At 41.2% G+C, this 21,781-nt stretch overlaps 1 protein-coding gene across 2 annotated transcripts in view; it reads left to right on the top strand.

Annotated features, from left to right (window-relative positions):
- Positions 1-3,316: 3,316 nt before the first annotated feature.
- Positions 3,317-21,781, top strand: part of STON2 (stonin 2) — a 67,648-nt gene continuing 49,183 nt past the window's right edge. The window contains exons 1-3 of one of the 2 annotated variants that reach the window (XM_015865117.3): positions 3,317-3,375; positions 18,456-18,654; positions 19,119-19,373. In XM_015865117.3, the coding sequence (XP_015720603.1) occupies positions 18,567-18,654; positions 19,119-19,373 (343 nt within the window). In that variant the 5' untranslated portion in view covers positions 3,317-3,375; positions 18,456-18,566. Of the gene's footprint in view, positions 3,376-7,765; positions 7,933-18,455; positions 18,655-19,118; positions 19,374-21,781 lie in introns of those variants that run through there. The other variant, XM_015865118.3, reaches the window with a different exon arrangement.

The raw sequence follows: 21,781 nt of genomic DNA, 5'->3' as shown, positions 1-21,781 counted from the left end.
AAATTAGTTTATATGCTTGGTGAATTTTCTGGTAGTTAATTGTCTTCACTGTTGTTGCTGTGATATGTTGAGGACTTGGGCTAAATTTTCATGTAAGTAGTTAATTTTCTCTTGTTCTTGTCAACTTGATTGTTGGGCTGAACAGTCCATCAGGAACTGTAGCTATGCAAAATATAAATTCTACAGTCAGTTGATAATTAGTTTATTGCAAGATTTTTATATGCAGTTGGACTGATCTTCACAAATAACTTTTAGTTTCCTTTGATTGTTTTTCTCTGAGAAACATTGCACAGAAGGGAGGTGCCTATAGTAAGAGAATTCAAACCCAGTGAGATAAATGTAGTGATCTCACTATGCACAGCTGTGTTGGCTTTTTCTGCCACTTTGCTAAACAAATAGCCTTCCCGAATGTCTTATTAGCAGTATGGCCTTCAGTAGAAGATAAAGGGTATAACCAGGCAGAAATTTCTCAGAATGAGAAAGAAGAGGCTCTTAGTTAACGCATATCTCTGAGTTAACTATTTTAGTGAATATGACAGTATATTAACTGTTTTCCTGTATGTTGACTTTAAAAGCCCCTGAAACTTTGCTCTTCACTATTTTTGTCATTCTTGGTTCATAAATTCATGAGAGACATTTTTAAATGCTTCTGGTGTATGTTCAGCCTTATAAAACATAGCTCTTATCTATTTATGTTTTGGCTCAAAACTGAAAACCTCTGTGGTAAATACTGAAAGTGAATAGTTGGAGGAAAATAAATCACTTTATGAACTAAAAGTAAAGTCCCTTCTTAAACTTCTCTAATGTAGCATCTCATTAGTTGGTGGAGAGCTCTGTGGTACTGTGAGATTTTTCTGCAGCTACAGGAAGGAAGTTTTCAAGTCATATGAATGAATTTCTTTGCAGTTTTCAACTGTCCTTGCACTTCTCACTTTCACAATGAAACATTTAATGCTTCCTATTTCTTACACTGACCATAGCACTTATAGCTCTACTATTCCACAAACTTCTCATTTGCTTACATCACAGCCATCTCTGTGGCTACTGATTACAGTAGTTTACTCTTAGATAATGAAACAAAGATGTCTGGATACCTGAGCAAAACCTTTTCTTCTGAAAATGCCCAGTCTATGATTAGGAAATGAAGGTGATAGCTTGTCTTAAAGGAAACAGCACCTTTTTGCAGAGTTATTGGATTTAAACTGACCTCTCATGTGCATCCTTTTTTATACAAGGCAAGGAAGTTAAGCAAGCAATATTGTGTATTTTATCTTACTGCTCTGTGTACTCTCAAGCTCTGGGCTGAGGCACATGCTTGAATGTGTGGCTGTATTCTGTGGGATGTGGTGTAAACAGGTGAGTGAAGTACAGATTTATTTATTTAGTGGCAGGTGCACATTGGTGTTTAAAACATAAGTAGTTCTGTCTGTGCTTCCATACAGTTCTGAGACTGGCTTCTGCTGGGGTGCTACAAGGGCTTAAATCACTCACCAGAGGTTACAATGGCATTTCCTTTCTTAATGAAATATATTTCACCTGGCGAACTGACGTAACTCAGTTAAATCTGCAGAGAAACTTGCTTGAGAATCATTGTTTTGGGTGGGAATAAAGGAGCTTAATTAAGATTTTTTATTATTAATTATTTTTTATAATGCAATGCAGTATTATCTTTAAAATGAAATAACCACAGAATCACAGAACAGCCTGGGTTGGAAGGGGACCTCAAGGATCATGGATCTCCAACCCTGCTACCACAGGCAGGGCATATAATACTAGGACATATAATACTAGATCAGGCTGCCCAGACCCCCATCCAACCTGGCCTTGGGCACCTCCAGGGATGAATGGGGCATCCACAGCCTCTCTGGACAGCCTGTTCCAGAACCTCACCACTGTTATAATAAGGAGTATCCCCCTGATACCCAACCTAAATCTTCTCTCCTTCAACTTAAAATCATTTCCCCTTTGAAAATATCCATATTAAAAAAGAAAAAGCACAAAACCTCATTGCTGAGTGAAAAAAAAAAAAAAAGAAAGAAAGAAAAAGTAGGAGTGTGTGTACTTAAATAGGATTCAGACTGATTCTTGCCTTTAGCTGGTCAGTACCTCTGTTTATTGTTATGATCTATGTTATGATCTCTAACCCTGTAGTCTCATCTGCTAAATTTGCCTGCATCACAGATCAGAATACCAGGAGGAGAATACTGTATTTCTATGGCTAATATGCAACATTATGGTATATACCAGAAAACTGAGGGACACAACCTTTGTTCTTCAAATCCAAGCTATCTGAAGTAGGCAGACAAGGCTCTTCGGAGTGTTTGAATTAAAAATAAATTTTAAAAACCCCTACTTTGATGAGAGGAGAAAAAAAGTATATTCTAACTTCTTACTGAAGACCGCTGACCGCTCCTGCTACCATGCTTACAGCCTCAGTGCTACTGAGTAAAGTTAACCTATAATGGCTAATTCTGATCCTGTCTGGAAGACACAAAGAAGTAAAAAAGAAGAAATGAGGCTCAAGGCTTGACCAGAACCGGGAAGGGGCTGACAGTTTCTGCAGTCCCTTGGAGCATGGATCTCTGCCAGCAGTGAACTGTGCGTAGCCTCTTTGGGAACTTACGCAGGATAAGCTTTGGTGGAGGTGAACCAGCTGCGCCCTCTGCCGCGCGCGGTGCTTTACAGGGTGGCCCTGTGCTGCTGCTGCTCCTTTGAGAATTCCTGGTTCGGCAACAGCTCTTGTCAGGTGAGCTGGTTTTAAACTTACAGAACTTATTCATCTATTTATTTATTTTGCCTTCAGTGACTCCGGTACTAATTAAGGCTGTTAGGATTTGCATGATTATAGCGTTTACGGTTATTAACATTTTTCAGCTTGCAAGCTCCAATTTGCAAGGAAGCTCTTCGGTAAGTGGTGCTTCCTCAGTTCGCAGGAACAATTCTTCAAAGCTGCTGAGGGGCGCGGTGCGTGCACGAGCACCTGCGCGTGTGTTTGTACGCGGTGCCCGTGAGCGTGTCCCCAAGTTGCCTTTCGTTAAAAGCCTCGGCACTGAGATGAGGCTAAAAATTACAGCCTGCATACGCTCATTTGCGACCTCCCTGGGGCTCCCCCTCGCTACAGGTCGGCACCAACGCTGAGCCGCTGCCAGGGAAAGGCGGAGCAGCAGCTCCCGCGGCCAATGCGGAGGCGATGCCGCCGCCCCCCGCGCCGCCGGGGAGCGCCCAATGGCGGCGGCCCCGCACTGCCGGTGTCCCGGTGGGGCGGGCCGGGGGCCGCGCAGAGTGCACCGCCTCCTCCTTCTCCTCCCCCTCCCCCGGCTGTGCCGTGCTCACGGCGGGCGGCGGCTTCGAGGAGCAGCAGCTGCACCCCCGCAGGTAGGTGGTCGGCTGCACGTCGCGGCAGGTCGAGGGAAGGTGGGAGCTGGAGCTGGACTCGGTTCAGGTGGCCCCGGGCCGGGAGCTGGGGTGTCTGCCTTCCCCGGGTGTGTTCTCTGCTGGCTGAGCTTCCCTCGAGCACCGCTTTGCTCTCGTAGAGCTGAGACTCGCCCCCTGTTGTGGTGCTTTTTCCCGCTGGGCTCGTAGTATTGCTCCTCGGTGTGGCCGTTTGGGCCGTGTTCGGCCAGCCCTCCTCGTTTCCCGCACCCTTCTGCATCGCTGCTGGTGTGGGGGAGTGTTGGCAGCGCTGCCCGGTGCCCCGCGTAGGAGCGTTCCCTTGTCCGTACCGCCCCGCGCTGTGTGCTGGAAGGTTAATGAGTGCTGGGAGTAGCGCAGGGAAGCAGTCCGCATCCACCTGCCCCTCCGCTGCTCCGGGCAATTACTCACGGGTTGGGTTTTTCCTTTCTTCATTCTACGGAACTCTGACGCGTTGTCAGTTGCTTTCTCATGTTAAGATAGTAAGAAGGAAAGAGAACTTGCCGATCATCTTTCCATAGTCTATTTCAAGTACCATTGGTAAATTATAGGCTATAAAGGCACAAAGTACATATTTCCATGCCAAGTGAGTTTTTATGCCAGCATACGATCAGAAACGGCTCTCTGCAGCTCGCTTGCTTGTTCTGTGAGCTACATCCCTGTCTTTGCTGGAGCTCTACTTCTCTCCACTGATCCTTGTTCTGTTGATTTACATGCTGTAAGTGGGCACAACTTCTCACCTTCAGGCCCATTATATCATCTTTTCTTTAGTCCGTAGTTTTTCAATGAAAAGCAGAGTTAAAATAAAATAAACCAGACTCCTTCACTGTTGCTTTACAGCTCCATTCTGCAGAACCTCCTGGGCCATTTGATGATAACTGTCTAACAGTCAGCATACAGGATTGGTTGGAGGGCAGGACTGAATTCTGAGTAACCTGATCAAGCTATAGGTGTCCCTGCTTATTGCAAGGGAGTTGGACTGGATAGCCTTGAAGGATCCTTTCAAACAGTTCTGTGTGTCTATATGATTTCTAGTTTTGTCAAGGCAAAAATCTGGCAAACAAGAGCATTTCATTGCTTGTGAATCATCCGATTAATTCTTGCCTGCTGTGAATTTGCATCTTGTACACTTACCAGTTTGGGCATGCAAGCTTCAAAATGTTGGCTGCTCATGTTCCCCAGTGTGTTTGTCTTCAGTTTCTTTTTTCCTTTCTCTGCTCATCTTGAATAATACACATGTGGGCTATGGAGTTTGCCTTAATATTTGGCAGTTAAACGAGTTTGTTATTGGATCAAGTTTGTGTTATGAAAAAGCACAATGATGTGATCCTCACCTTTAGTGGGTTCTATGACGTGGTGTTTTGCAACACCTGCTCCTGGGGGTGTGGGGTCACTGTCCCTGGAGGGACGCGGTTAGTGGGTATGGTGGTGATGGATTGATGGTTGGACTGGATGATCTTAGAAATCTTTTCCAACCGTAATATTTCTAGGGTTCTAACTGATTATAATATGAAGTGGTGTTTGTTATGAATTAGATTGGATCTGTGATATCGTGCTTCGGTCAGGTGATAATCTCTGCTTTTTTCCATACAGCATTACAATTATTTTGTGATACTCCTATGAAACCCCTAGGCACTAAGCAAGTCACAGTAGTTCCCTAGGATGTAATGCCTCATTTTGCATGCATTTAGAAATACAGCTGGCTGCTCCAGTGATAAGTGGTCTTTTATAGTCCTGGCTTTTAAATCATCTTTAAAATGTGAAAACTATCAAGAACTGACCATTAAATGTCTGAGAAGAGAAATGGGCTGTTTTATTGTTGTTCTTGTGTGGATTTTTTTCTCACATGTTGCACTGCATCTTGGTTCTGGCTGGCTGTGTAGCCACTTACGATTCACGTTCTCAGTTCTAATTATCGCTTCCCAGAACACCTTGTTAACTGCAGATCTTCTTCCTATGAGTTCCTGGGAACTGCAGTTATGCCAGTGGCATAATTCATGCTCTGTTGTGTGTTTGGTTTGAATAAAAGTCCAAGGGTTGCAATGTAAGGAAGCAGCAACTGCATCTTCCTGGGACTGGTTTTGACTCCTGAGCATCCACTGGTGCTCCTTACAGCTTTTGGGAAGGCAGTTCAGCTACTGATGTTGTTCACTGCTGGGAAATCCAGACTGTGTGTGGGTTAAGCCATATTGTACGTGGGCTAAATACATCATGTTTAGAGCTCTTCATTTTCAGCTATCTCGAGTCTGGCATCAGCAAACGAGAGGTTTGTAACAGATTTCAATGCTGTTTCTCATCCTCAAGATGTTCGACTCTGTGAGGCTTCTGTCACCTGTTGTAGCAGTGGCTTTTCCCTTCAGCACAGTGCTTACCAAGGCAGAACCAACCACTACATGACCGTGGAGCTTTAATCCTCTTGCCTCAATGCTGCTCCTTGCAACACCATGGCCTCAGGCAGTTTTTGGCCCCAATGTTGCACCAAGGCTTTCTGCAAAGCACTTGTGGGTCTGAGCCTCAAGAACTGTTCAGGTTTGTGCCCCTCGCTACAAAAAAAACACACTGAAGCCTTTGCAGCAGTGACAACCTTGTCTTTGAAAATGGAAAAACTTAAATAGTTATGAAAAACAACAACAGAAACACAGTCAGGAGAGTAGTTATACATCTGTAAGGTTTCATGTGGTGACAACAATCTTGTAATGTAATCTTGCTATGTAGAAGTTGGATGTATATGAGCTAATTCCCTAAGAGTGCTCTTCTGTCAGCCTGGAAAGGAGAGCCCTTGGAAGGAAATTCTCCAGCATTTTTTCTGAATTGCTTGTGTTATTTAAAATGAGAAAAATTCATAAAACACCCAATGACAAAATCAGATGGTTTTTGTTCTCTGATTTCTTAGCATGTTTTCTTTGCAGTTTAACCTTGCTGGGTAGTACTGTAAAGGACTGCAAGTTCTGCTAATGGATAAAATCATTTTACAACCACTAACCTCAAGGGAGGAGTGCCTGTCTATGTGTGCATTAGGATGAGTGTATTTGTCTTCAGTGCTGTGCCTGTGAGCAGGTGCATTTGGATCCTGGGCAGCACAACTGGAAGCCTGTAGCTCATACATCTGAGAACTTCCCCGGATCAGTGTGTAAGTCTTTGAAAGTGTGCTGCAATTCCATCTAAGCGTGTCTATACAGATGCAATTGCTGCCCAAATAGGGTTTATGAATTCCTTATGTGCTGCTGATATCTTTTTTTTTTTTCTTTTCCGCTGTTCATCTTTTAAATGTGCAGATAAGATGAACTCTGTGTATGATCCCACCACTTTCAAAATGGCAGGGTATAAAAATCCTGATAGGAATTGGGGAAAATAAGTCTGAGGAAGAGCCATGGGTGCATATGCATTAGTGTGTTAAAACAGGAATGTACTTCTGCAGTGAACGTCCAGTAATCCACTCTTGTTGCACTTTTCATATCAGAATGCATCAACAGGTTTCATTACAGATGAAACCAAGCCAGAGGACAAATCGCTCTGGGGACTCGCATAATGTTCTCCAAGTGCTAATTCCCTCCACAGGATCTGATTGGAGATTACTTTTTAGAGGCTTCTACTTCAAGTTATGCGTTGTCTCTCTTAATGCCAAGTATTTCACCCTACATCTCTACTCTTGCTGAAAGGGTACCATAAACTTATGTATAATATAACATATGTTATATACGTGTATATAATCTTTTTCATTTTATTTTTTTTTAATTTAACATAATCCTTGATGTATATTTAAACAAAATTATGAGGGAAACAAACACCAGAAAATAAAATTTAAAAAGAAAAGGTTAAGGTACAAGATAACATTAATGCATCTGCTCCTTGGATAGCAACAGAGACAAATGGTGCTTTATGAATAGAAAATACTTTCATAGCAAGTAGGTTGCTGAAATATGTGTGTTTCTTAAACATAAGCTCTGTATGTCTGGTGGAAGGGAGCCATGAATTAAAGAGTTTTTGCTGTCGGCCATGCCTGAAATCCTTCAGTGTGTGCTTTGCTTGATGCAAAGCATTTCCTAAAATGCTGGAAAAAAAAAAAAAAAAAAGAAGAAGAAAAAGTGACAATTGTGAATTTTTACAATGTTATTTGTGACTAAGATTCAGGTGCCCTGGCTTAGGTGTGCAAAAGACTCGCAAGCCTAAGTGAGTTGCCATGGGTCATCACATGGGGAGGATTCACCTTGTTCTAAAATAGACCAGACGAAGGGTTCTCTGGAGGTGTCATCTTCCATCCACTGACTATAAACAGAGCATCAGATGACTATCTTAGATGTTGAACTCTGGTGTCCGGAGTTGAGTGAAATGTGATTCATCTCCATTTATTAAGGTAACTGAACTCAGTGTCTCAGCACAATTCCTTTGACTTGAAGTTAAGGACAGAATTGGCCAATAGGCTTCAAGATTTGATGAAGGTGCTGTAGCCATCCACAGCTCTCTCATCCCCAAGGAGCAGCCGGTGTGCTCTGGAGCTGAGGTCCCCATCAGACCTATCTGGTAAGCTGGAGAACTCAGATCTGGTTTTGTAGGGTTATTACTTGTTTTTTTTTATGCTTTTCTGGCCAAGATCTAGCTGGCATTTATAGATGTGAATATTTATAGAAGCTAATTATCTCCTTAGGATCTTGAGGTTGCCAGCTGTGAGATGAAATGAAAGCCTTACCTCTAATTTGCTCTTGAAAATGGGGAGGGTATATGATATAGCAATTTTTCTTCTCCCACTGTCTAGAGCAGAGGCCTCTTGTGAACAGAAAGTACCATTTTGCTGAACTGTGCAGTGGTTTTGTGGTCATGTGGGTGACTGAAATGCATGGAAAAAACAGTGCTAAATGTTTTCAAAGGGAATCAGTATTACTAGCTGTATAACTGAAACCTGAGCTGGTCAAGCTCCATTGCACAAAGCTGGTTTGTTTTCTATTAAAGTGGTTTGAGTGGAGCAGCTATGGGGAGGAATTTGGAGTATGAAGTTTAATGGTTAGTTGCTTTTTAATTACCAGCTGCTCCTTAGGATGGGAACTTGCAACCAGAAATGTTCCTTCTTCTCTGGTCCTAGACATATTGTTTCCAGGTCACTGAAGTTCATGTATTTACCTGACTAAAAATTATATCCCATATGCAAAAATTATATGTGGTGAAAGCATCAGACCTACAGTTTAAATGTCATTCCAACTTATAAAGTACGTGGGCTCAGTGTGAGGGAAAAGGGCTCAGAGAGTATCTGCGTGCATGTTTTATTGTGTATTCACTGACAGAATCTCAAGTGTCATTGAAGGAAAATGGCTGTGGTAGAACAGACGGGGCAGATATGGGCATTTTCCCTCTTCACAAGTAACTCATCTTTGTGACTTCTGTAAATTTAATTTAACTGATTCAATGGGATTGAGCTGAATTGATTTACCACGCTTTATGTATAATCAGACTCTGATACTGGTGTATTAGCATTCACTTCTTTTTCCCTAAGAAAATATTACAAATATTCCTCATGCTTAATCCAAGCTATTGATACAAAGATGCTTGGGGCTAAGACTGACTGAGAATGACCACAGACCTCTGGTAGCTACAGCTCAAAACAGAGGGACAAAGCTTTTCTGTGACACTGAAATGAGTGCTGACTTAAAAGTTTTAATCAACCCCCCCCCCCACACACACCCCTTTTATTTTTCTTTCAGGAAATTTGTCTTAAAAATATGTCTTTTAATTCTGCTGACTTCCAGTTGTTCTCAACAGTTTGGGTTTTTTTGTTTGGTTGGTTTGGTTTGGTTGTTCTGAGAAACAGTGTTTGTTTCTGGGAAAATTTAGATGAAATTGGATTTACAACTCTGCTGAAATGTGTCACTGCCCATTCAGGTAACAGAAACTGAGGGTCTCGGTCCCTTTGGATCTGTGCCTCTGTGAAAGAGGGACATAGATATCTCAGATAATTTACAAACTGCTTGTCTGCATCCCATTTTCAAAACTGGTTCATTGGGTACACATCCTTTGTCAAAAGTTGCTGGAGTTCAGCCCCAAGAGCTGGAAAGAGAGTTTTAATGCTGCATTAATGTTATTGTTAACTGTTTACACTGTGCTACTGAGACACACTGTGGGGTGAGGAGCAGAATAGCTCTGTTGGCTCATAGCTGTGTTAGTTTGTAGGTGGACCATAAAGTTCCACTTATTTTGTACTGTTTATGTCTTTGACTGGTCAAGATCTTTGTTTATCCTTTGTGTGTGCGTGTGTATTTGGTACTGGCTTATAAGGTACTGAGTCCCTTTTACTCAAGCATATTTTCCTTTCCGAGGTGCTTTCCATTCCCCTGAAGGTAGGGGCAGTCATGTTAAGCAATTGGCACCATTGAGTGTAATGGACCTATATTTAGAGCATCTAAAATAAAGCGTGACAACAAACATGGTATCTGTGGGTTGCCCTGGAGGGCTGTGGTGTCCTGGCGTGATACAAAGTTGCATAACTGCAATTGGCTCTCGGGAGGCTGGAAACGAGGAAAGACCAGTTGGATCATCTCAGGAATTTTCTGTCAGGGCAAGTTTGTTCCCCTGATACCTCTTCCAGAGTGCTGTATTTTGTCTGGCTTTAAATAATTAAGTAGCACTTCCTCAGGCTAGAAGACAGCCTCACGTTTTAAGACTGCCTGTATGCTTAGCCCTCAGATAGCATCTTCCTTACAGTGCAGTCCCTTTTTAATTTTAATTCCTTTGAAATGTACTGCAGATTCAGCTTTGAAGTTATCAAAGATGTCATATAAAAGTATAGGTACAGAGAACTTATTTATACATGTAGTTGATAGTGATATGGAAATACAGAGAAAACATGAACTGAACAGGACTTTCTGCCTCAGTGTTCCCAGTCTCCCTTTCCAGCCAATATTCAGCACGGGCAAACTGCTTTCTTTCAAGGCTGCATCGCTTCCTCAATGCTCCTTGTTTTTTCTCTGCTTTCACAGTTGGATTCTGTGTTTTCCAGTCACTCAGAATCTGTTCTCCCATCCTGTTCATACTGCTCAGCCAGATGAATGCCCATCCGCTCTGTAGGCATTCAGCCTCCAGTGAAGCATCTCTGTGTGAATGATCCAGTTCTTGCCTTGCCTTGAATGTGACTAGTGTTTAAGGAAGGCCTGACTTCTCTTATTGTGTTCTCTTAGTCCAAAATGAGTTTAACTAAAGCTCACTGATGGCAACAGGTTATACCCACCATTTTCAGCAAAGGGTTTTCACTGAATTTCTAACATTAACCATAGTGTGAACTTGGCTAAAAATCAGAAGATAAAGTCCTGATGTCATTTTTGCAACAAAAATCAGTCCCAAGGTAGTGGAGGAATTATGCTGGCTCTCCTTTCACTGATGGAGACAATATTGGTTTTAGAGTCATGCTGGATTCCGGGAGTAAAGCAGTAATCAGTGGCAAGGTATACGGGCACTGCTGGAATTTTAGCATTTGCCAGAATAGGATGATATTTAGTGCAAGCCAGGCTGTGTATTTACTGCAACAGTGTGCATCATCCAGCACTGTATTTCATTAAATGTACGATCACTTTCTTTTGTTGTTAGCTTCAGTTTAGAAGAAGGATGCGTACAGTAGAGCTTTGTTATCTGTGCTCACCTGTGGACAGCTGTTCTGGGTGATGGCACTCTGCAGTGACATAGTTCTTCTGGGGTGGTTAACTATATGACACTGAGCTTTTTATTTCACTGAGCTTGACAAATTAGAAAGAAAACCACATCTTGATGACCATCACAACAGCAAATAAGGTACAATGGTTTTTAGAGGATTTAGTGAATGGAGTGTATCTGCATAGCTTAACTGCATGATTTAGACTGGAATAATCTAAAACAGGGTGCTCAGGGGGAGCTCTCTTTTGATAAACATATTCCTTATATGATTCAATTGTGGGCTTTGACAGAATAAACCAGTTTTTAAGCCTAGTCCCCTCCCCATATTATGGATCAGTATGTCAGTTATTGTAGTAGAATAAATCAACCTTTTGTGAGTTAAAGTGAACATGGGTTAGAGAGAGTTTGTGATGTGCATAGTAATAATGTATAGAAGTCTGGGATCAGTGTTTAGCTTTGGAAGTCTAGCTCTTGGGAGATCAAACCCTAAGTCCAGTGCTTTGCGTATTTGTTCTCTATTTGTGCAGTGGTGATGGGAAAGGAAATCTACAGATTTTAACTATGCTAGCTTAATTAGCATCTTGCCTATTTCTTGTGTTTCATTGTGGTGTTTTTTTTTCCCCTAGTCCAGTTTTACAGCACTGCTGCTCTGTATCCTAAGAGAAACACTTGACAAGGCTGGTCTTTGCTTCAGATTCTGGTTTGAGCTGGAAGGCTGCAGTTTGGGAAATTATCCTTCTTGTTCTAATGCAGTTAAATGGCCAGAGACTTCAGTCATGCTTTGAATACATAGTGAACCCACAGTGAGTGGGTTTATTTATATTTAAAGAGTCCTGAAATGTAGAGCTACTGACATGACGGAGAATGTGAATTATCAGTGCCAAACATTTTTGTCTAACACTTTCCCTTAGTTTCTGCCTGTTAGACCTTACTCATAATCATTGAGGAAAAAATAAATAATTTCAATTGTTTCTGTTTCTGTGTTTCTTCCCTTCTACCTTTTTATGTTACTCAAGTCCTTGGGAGTACAAAGAGTAGGATGTTGATGCTTTTCTTCCAGTATCAGATTTTGAAGCCATTAAATAGTATAATATCTAATTGGGTCTGGTTATGAGCATTTCTAAAAAATTTCTTAAAAAAAAAAAAAAAAAAAGCAAAAAGAGAAAGACCATTGCCTTCTGAACTGTCTGAATATCATGATGTTTTCTGCAGGAGAGAATCTAAGGTGCTCTTTCTGAAAAATAGAGGAGCTTCTGTGGCAGAGAAGTTGTGGAGTACAGAAAATAACAGCTTTCAGATATTAGACTTGATGCAAATATTCTTGAGGGAGATGGTTATGACTTCCTTACCCACACATCACCGACAGACACTCTTTTCTTACTGTCAGTTTCCAGTAAAACTCAGCTGTGTGTTTGTGTGGCATGTTTTTGTGTATCACTGGATTTTTGTGGTCTAGAGAAAATAAGAGCATTTCAGGTCACCTCAGCCTTAAGACCGGTTCTGTCACTGATTGCATTGTGAATTTAGACAGAGCACTTAGTCTGTTAAAGTAATTGGATATAGTTGTTAATTAGAGTGGTTATACTTGGCCCTGTGCTCAGGGGGACCCACACCAATTCTTGGTCACCCAGTGTGCCAGATGGCTCTGATTATCATCAGTAGCACACTCTTCCTCACTCCGTCTCTGTTTAAAACAGCCATCTGTGTCATCTGCCCATGGGATAGTGGAAATGAACTATCTGGTAATGGCAGACAGTAAACATGACCATACTTTGAACAGAGCTCTGGTTGCTGTTCTTTTAGGTGTGATCTGCAGCAGGAAAGGTAGTTCCTGCTTCCAGAGAGTCTGGAACTCTGCAAGTGAGTCAGTTTGACTCCCTTAGAGACCAAGTTCCTCCTTATCTATTGAGAGTTCTCATACAAGTGTCATGTGCACAGACTGTGGCTGAACTTCTTCAGCTGAATCTGAAATCATGGAACTCATGTAACAACACATGTAAATTGGAGTCGTTGGGGAACAGGGATGAGTTCAAAATCCAACAGAAACTTTCTTAGAGCAATTTATAAGCTAAGGGGCTGAATACATGAAGAAAACCTGATTATCAATATCAGGAAATAAATAATCAATTATGACTTGCTCTTCTCATCATCTATGCTGTTCGTAAGATATTCTTATGTGAAATATTTGGGCAATTATTTTTCTCTAATAATGAAATTTGAATTTTGTTATTTCTTTGATTTATTTCAAACATCTTTTTGTTGTTTTTTTTTTTTTTCTTTGTGTCATTTGTCACTGGGTTTTGTTTTTGCTGCAGCTTCCTAACATACCTAGGACTTTCTTTGGATGCTTGAGAACAGATTTCCAGTTTGGAATTTGCTTATTATTCAGGCCACAATGTGCTGATGGTCACTGCCTATTGCACACCAACTTGAGAGGAAAAAGTCCATGAGCTCTCACTCACTTGGAGATTCGCCCAAGGAAGCAATCACTCTGCAGTTCATGCTATTAGAACTTTTTGTCTGTAGAACTTTGCCAAACAGACATGGTCAAAATAAAATTACGTATTTTTCCTTGAGACATTCCTGGAATCTGTGGAACTTCATTGTTACATAAGCCATTGTCAGTCACGGCTTCTTTGCTGCTCTTTTCACTTAGTTTCTTTTTCTGCTATGCATAACAGAACTTGTTTAGCTTATGCCCTTCAAGAACTGGAAGACTGCAATTAGGTCACTCTGGAGCCTTCCCTTCTCTAAGCTAAACAAGCCCAATTCCCTCAACTCTTCCCTCATAGGAGAGGTGTTCCAGCCATCTGATCGTTTTAGTGTCCCTCCTCTGGACCCGCTCCAAGTCTTTCCTTCCTGTTTCAGGGGTTCCAGGCCTGGATGCAGTACTGCAGTCTCACAAGTGCTGAATAGAGAGGGATAATCACCTCCCTCTCCCTGCTGGCCATCCCTTTTTAGTGCAGCCCAAAACACAGTTGGCTTCCCAGGCTGCAAGCATGCATTGCTGGATCATATCCAGCCTCTCATCCACCAGGACCCCCAGGCCCCTCTCCGCAGTGCTCCTCTCAAGGAGACCTTCCCCCAGTTTATATAAATACCTGGGGTTTTGCCAACCCAAATGCAGCACTCTGCACTTGGCCTTATTGAACCTCATTAGGTTAACACGGGCCCACTTCTCCAGCCAGTCTAGGTCCCTCTGGATGGCTTCCCTTCCTTCCAATGTGCCAACAGCACTGCTCAGCTTGGTATCATCCGCAAACTTGCTGAGGGTGCACTTGATGCCATCGTCTATGTCACTGATGAAGATGTTGAAGAGTACCTGTCCTAAGACTGACCCCTGAGGGACACCACTCATAACTGACCTCCACCGACACAGAAACATTAATCACAACCCTTTGACTGCATCCAGCCAGCCAATTCCTAATGCATCATACTGTCCATCCTTCAAATGCACACCTCTCCAATTTAGAGAGAAGGATGTAGTGAGGGACCATGTGAAAGGCTTTGCAGAAGTTCACATAGATGATATCCATTGTCCTTCCCCTGTCCACCAAAGCCATCGCTCCATCATAGAAGGTCACCAGATTGGTCGGGCAAGATCTACCCTTGGTGAATCCATGCTGTTACTACTGTTGGTGTCTGTATTCACGTAGTGCCTAATGGTTCTGCCTGAAATGAAGGCTCAGCATACACTGTGCTGGGTGTGAGACCCCTAGCAAGAAGTTATTATGTGACTTGCTCAGTTATATACTATTGGCTTAGCAATAGCAAAGGAGGAGGATATTTCCTCTGTTGCTAGAGCAGAGGTGTGAAAAAAGAGAGACGTGTAACTGTGTCATGATGGAAGTGGCTAGAAACTGTGAATTTACATAGATTTGGAATGAGAGAAGGTTAATGAATGTAGTCCATCATTTTAAAGTGAATGTTCATCAATTTTAAAAAGGAATTAAGTAATGTAATCTCATCAGTAAAAGCATCAGGAGGACTAAATAGCCAAGGAATTTTGTTCCAGCTCTGCAGTCCTTTATGAACTAGAAATAAGTGTCATCCATTTGTCACATCGATTCACATTCTCCACTGTGAAGCTGTAATGTGAAAAAGGGAAACTTAAAGCAGAAATTTAAGCCTCTTAGAACTTCGTGACCTTGTGGTCAAAGCACTGTGCTGGAATTTATGATAAGGATCATTAGGATCAATATGTATAACATTTAGCTTTGTACCTTAGTTACAGTGTAGCAGTAGTTACACACATTCACAAACTTTTGAATCACAATTTTTTTTATAAAAATCAAGTGAGTCCCCTTTTTTTCTTCTTTACCAATTATGTACCAAAACTTTAATCCACATAATGCAAATCCAGAAAAAACAAAATCTAAACTGACATGAATTCCATTTCTGTATGGAGGTGTAACGCTGGCCTGGGAACACTTTGATCCATTAAGTCTGTTTTCACCTCCTTTTGCTTGAGATATATAGCATAATCTTTTGCTTTTCTGTAGCTCACTTGGAGTAAAAAAGGATCTATTTGTTCCCTTAACCCTAGCTCCAAAATTGCTCTAGAAATAGGTGTGGATGTTTGTAAGGACTTGAAGGATGCAGAGAAAAACTCCAAAATTCACTTGCAGAGTAATCTCTACATTGTTAAAATGATGAGTGTCTTTTTTTCCCCCCACTCCCCCCCTAAGGAAAGGATTCCAGTTTGTCAAATGGATCCCCAAAAGACAAACACCTCTACAGATCACAGCATCACTTTCTTAATAGAACGTGCAGTCACATTGGTGTCATGCTGGCTAAGGCTCCTTGTTTCATAATGCCTTAGCTTGGGATTATTTTTTTCCTTTGGATGATTTTGGAAAGTAAAAATGATTGGAGGTCAAGTTATATTTTTTCCACATAGTCTATGCAGAAATTAGCTGTACATTACTCATAATTCTGTTACAGGCACTTTGGTCAGGCGATGGGATCAGAGGTTTCTTGTGAAAGCTGAGAGAATACAAAATTCTCTATTTAAATTTTTTTCATCTTAACATTTATCCTCAAAATGACTCTGCTCTGGAAATCTTTGACACTGCAATCTACTCAGACTACTCAGCAGTTCCAGACTACTTATCTAAAAGCTGTGATAGCTTTGGTACACCAGCACAACCGCCTTCAGATACCAGACTGGGAAGCCTGTAGAAAATTCCAGCAGTGGAGAAGCTGTATAGTTGCAGTATGCATGTTATGATGGGCTTTGTAATAGTCTGTAGGGTGTGAAGACCTGAAGCCACCTCCATCAGCTTGACCGGGATCTCAGGCTGAGGGACCTCATTTCTTCTATAATTAGAGGGTTCTGTGATGCTGACATAACAGAGCACCTTGCTAAAATCCAGCAGTAAGACTAGAACAGTTTATAGAACAGACCGAACAGAGCAAATCTACTTCTGCTTGATATTATAGACCGTGAAGTAACTTTGAGTGGATTTAGACAAAACGCTTGTCCCAGGGCTGTAGCATAGAAGAGCAAATTTTTGCTAAAATAATTGTTTGATTCTCTCACATACCTACATAGCTGAAACTGTATGTTTTCTTGTCTTCTTTCGTGTCTATTTTCTTTTGACATTTATAAAAAACATATAGAGAGTTCTACTGGCGTCTCTGTCTATTAAGTACAAAATAAACTGTTTTCCTTTTTCATTTCCTGTCATTTCATGCTTCTGTCCAGTCTTTTCCAGGAGAAAGAAGAAGTCAGTATTCAGTTGTTTAGGAAAAGATGTCTTGTTACGGAGAGTTAAACAAGCTAAAACCAAACCAAACAAAAAACCCAGCCTAAATAGTCGCTTGAGAAAAACAAGTTAGAAAGGTCATCTACTCTTTCCTTCATATGGAATCCCTGGGACTCAAAATATCAGATTATTCTTTTTTCTCTTTGTTTACTTCTCTGTTTAGCTTTGCAATTTCTATTAATAGCATCCAAGGTCTGAAAAGTTTGTAATGAAAGGAGACATACCTTCTGTGAAATTGCCTTTAACCATCAGCATTCCATCTTAGGGAACCCCTCTTTGTGTTTGTAGGAAACAATCTTTTATGTTCAATTTCTGCTCTAGAAGGTCAAGTTTTCAGTTTCAGGCAATGAACAATAGCCCATGAATTCTCTCTGTCAGGCTGTTTTGTGACTTTCAGGCTTTAGAATTCTTCAGCTATTTGATGCAACTCTTATGTGCTGATGAGTCTTCATCAGTTTGATATCTTTGTGGCCCTAGATAGAATAATCATCCTGGAAATATGGAATGGCCTACTTATTGTAGAAAATGCTGTGAGAGTCAATGTGTTTAACTGCTATTCTCTTCTTTGGACCTAGATGCTGCTTAGAGCAAGGAAAAATCTCAGTGTCTGTTCTGGTACAATAGCATGAAGTTTTACTAAAGCAAAATAAGTTAGGTGAGAGACAGCAGGCCAAGAGACGCCTCTTAAAGCTCTTTAAAATAGCCAAGTCTGTGTTTTAGTATTCTGAAGCACTCGTGTACTGTGGCAACAAGACCTTCAATACTTGAGATCATTAAGGGCAGAACTCACAGTCTTTCCTAGATAGAAGTCAATAGCTTTCTGAGAGTTTTGAAGTGGCCTGCATATCTGGAGCAGTCATGGGTGCTTGAAAAAGGAGAATTTCACTCCCTAGCTCTGATTTTCCTACCTATCAGCCAAAAGTCAGAGTGCCTTAGGCTGTGTCCTACCCACTCTGGATTCCCAGACCTGCGTGGTGTGTGTCCCAATGAAGTACATCCTAATTAATGTGGCCACTTCTGTAGAAGTGTTTGCTGGGTTGCAGCAAAATCATGCTGAACTCTAGGCATGATATAAGACATTGTGTTTTAAACTTAATATAATGTTCCAGTCAAGCAGCAGAATTAGAAGTGCAGCTAAAGAAGTGGGTGTCCTTTCATGCCCTGACTGCAAAGACAGTCATGAGCAAACTGTCCCAGTTCCAGAACTGGCTACATAAATGCTATCAATAATGAGACTTGCCAGTTATTGCTAACGCTTGGGAAGGATCAGATTTTGTATGGCAACAGGATGAACAGGAATGTGACAATATGTTGGAACTGGAATTAAGTTTTATCATAATGAAAATCTGCCAGACTGGGGAGGATTCCCTCATAACATCTCTTACTGGGTTTGTAAGAAGCAGTTCCCTGAATTTTCATGACAGGCTGTTTTAACATGAGGGTGTTTGAAGACGCTCAGATGTTTTAATCAGGGTGTTGCTCAATTATAGCCCTGGTCTCAACAGAAGTGATGTTCTTCTCTCAAAGGTTGCAGTATTTTGGCAGTACTGTGCCTGTGGTAAATAAGTCTGTATTATTAAAATAGTAGCAATTGTTTCTTGAGTTTAATTGTCTAAAAGTTATGATTTAATCTTTTCTTAACAGCATTTGAAAAGAAAGCACAAAGTGTTTCCCCCTACTGGTTCATTTCACTGTGCCTCTTCCCCATTCTGCTTCCTTCTTACACCAAGTGAAGATGAGTAGCCTGCTGCTAATATGACGTCTCTGACTAGTGTCATTGCCTCCCACCAGTCTGAGTGGGTGTCCTTCACTGATGAACTGCTCCTCCCTGTTAAACCACAAGGTAAGAGAACTCTGATTTCCACTGAACCTTTTAAGTCTTTTTTGTTTTGAATTATACTGTCATATATGCAGCACTGTGTAGCATACCACTGTACTGTATGGTGCCAATGATCTTGCCTTCTAAGTGGAAGTGGTATGTGCAAAGATTGAATTATGCCTTATTAACCCAGTATAATAGAATTTGGGCCAAAAATGTTAGGTGTTTTCCAGCTTTCAGCACAGACCCATTACAAGGTTTGAATCCATCCTTGGACTTGCAAGACAATATCCAGCTGACCACAGAAGTAGTCTTACCTATTACACTTAACTATAAAACTAAGTAGGTTAAAAATTTTGTTAGGTTAAAATTTTATTAAGTGAAGGAAAAAAATCTGTGTATGTTTAATGGCAAATTTTAGAGATTTCAATAAAAATAGTGAAGTAATTGTAGTTCTTATCAGTCTTTCTCCTTTGTCTCTATTTTAGGTAGCACTGAGGAACCTCTGGAAAAATGTTTTTCTTCCTCAGATACTTCCTCAGAAGAGAACCACAATGTGGATGGAGAATTTCAGGATCTTTTGCACACAGAGCCAGACAATTCAGGTGACAAGCCAAAGGAAGATTCTACAGTTCTTGAGAACCATGTGTATCCCAAAGCTGATCTATTGTCATCTATCAAAGCTTGGGTTCAGTTTGAGGATGCACCATGGGCCAGTGCTCCACCAACTCAGTCACAGGCAGGTGAGGCAAATGCATGAAAAAATCCATTCTAGTAATTTAACAAAATACAGTGAGAGCTGCCAGATATTTTTCTTGCTCTTTGATTTCTCAAAGGCTTAATTTTTATTAGTTTGTACTGTATTTTAACTCAGTTCATGTTATCAGGGTTGCCAAAAGGGCCTACAATATTGTTCTTGATTGACCTGGCAGCATAATCTTAATGTCTCTTCTTCATGGAAATAAAACAAGAAGCTTCTGTGATTCATTCAGTTTTGGAGAATAACAAGATATACTCATGGACAAACAATGTAGTGGGGTTTATAGTTGTCATGTTTCTTAGGTACAAGTATGAACAGCCATCTGAAAGGAAACTGAGCTGTGTTTGCCCCTGTAAACTGGAACTGGAAGAGTGGTGATTGCTTGTTGTCTTTATATGCTCGTAATCTCCACATGGCTTATGCGAGGAGCTTGGAACTACTGATAGCTAGCATGCAGTTCTTTTTGCTGCTTTCTTATGCTTGAGCAGCTTGAAATTTACACAGACAACAGAAACTGATTCTCACATCAGGACTGCATGTGATTTTGCTCCAATGCAAAAGTTCTTTCTGACATACTTCAAACATACATGAAAACCTTTTGACTTACCTACTCAGCTTGTGCTAACTGATACAGCTGTATGAGATACTAGCTTTTCTGTATGAACACACTTCTGTCCATTCTTAGAGGAGAATATTGATTAATTGCCCAAGGAAAACACTAGTTGACTACATGTTTAAGGTGAGATATTCTCTTAATAACTGCACTTGGGTACTTCTAGTTACAAAAGTATTTTGAAAGTTATGGTCTTCTGTTCACTGAGTCCACCAAATGCTCTCTGCAATATAAATAGCACCTCTGTCAGAATACTTGGACTGGTGACTTTGTGTTGGGATTTGAGTTTTTTGTTTTCCATCTGCTCTTTGTATGGGTTTTATAGGCTAGTCCACACTAGCCTGCTAGAGACAGCAGTCCCACCTTTGTGCAGGAGATGTTGGCAAATATTCAGTCAATGATTTTTCTCATAAGGTCAGCATCAGACCTTCTTATCTTTATTTCTCAATTGCTCTTAATTGTAAATATTTACAGATCTAGGTGACAAAGACAGAAACAATAACACCCATAATGGAAAATCCATAAAACTGAGGTGCCTCACCTCTTTGTTAGATAACTTCATGATGAGGCAAAATAGTTTATTGTAAAAAAAAATACAAACTATCTTACTTTCTCTTATTCTTACTCATACAGGTACGTACAGATGCGTACTTTTTTGAATGGATCTGTTGGTTGCTATAAAACCACATTTCCTTCTTCCTGTTGTGGCATCCTTGTTGACTGGAAAACCTTAAGTTCACCTTCTTATTAAACAACAAAAAAAGCCTTTGCTCAGACTAAATAAAGCTTGCCATAACAACAACAACAACAAAAAACTTCCATAAAACTAACTTAATGATGTATTATTTGTTTTCCTGTACTTAAAGGAACATGGCCTGGTTTCAAGGTCTGTGTTTAGCAAGAGCAGCGCCTCATGGTTTGTACTGGTCACGGTACACAGATCATAGGCAAAACCTGCAGAAATCATAAAAGAGGTGGTCAGGGAAGACTGTCAAAAAACACTGCTGTTTTTGAAGAAGGCACACACATGTTCTTGCCCTTCAAGGGCTTTCCCTAAGTGATGGAATATTAATATACTCCAACACTGAGCATCAAACTGAGATTAATGGGGGAGGACGGTTTCCCTGACAGGCATAGCAGGAGCCTTGCATTGTTACTCCCTGTAGTCACTGTGTGGGTGGCAGGGTTTCATTATTAACTGTGTGGGAAGCCTAGGGACACTTCCTCTAAGAAGAAGCGATGTGCATAACCTTATTTTAAAATCCATATTTATCAGTTAATTCCTCTCCTGCTCTGGACTTCATCTTTTAGGGGGCCCAACCAGCACAGCTGACAGCGAGTGAATGGAGGTCACACCGCAGAGGAGATGACAGCTCTTTGTGTCTGGCTGTCTGCTCTGAAGGGTCTTTGACAGCAAGATGTAGGATAAGCTTCAGTTTTGTTTGCAATTAATTTGCAGGTCGCATCTTTTTTTCAGTGAGTGGCAGGAAGGCCAGAGTCTTTCTGTTACAAACACGGGACACTCACATGCTCTTTGGAAAGCCGGCAGTGACAGCAATTGTTCATTTCCAGCAGCAAACAACCCGCACAAGTACAATAGCAAATAGCCAGTCGAGGAGGGGGGATGGGAATAAACGCCAACTATCAGCAGACAGATTGGTGTGAGGAGGATGGAGGTGTTTGAAGCCTGTTTCCTGCGTAGGCAGCTGTGAAGGGCTTTGTCCTGAAGCCTTAGCGTTCCCAGCTCTGTTCCTGTCAGGGCTCCAGCACTGAGGAAA

Source organism: Coturnix japonica, chromosome 5 (assembly GCF_054131305.1).
Source record: "Coturnix japonica strain WE chromosome 5, WE-NBRP24, whole genome shotgun sequence".
Taxonomy (NCBI): Eukaryota; Metazoa; Chordata; class Aves; order Galliformes; family Phasianidae; genus Coturnix; species Coturnix japonica.
This window is presented reverse-complemented; position numbering and strand designations above follow the sequence as displayed.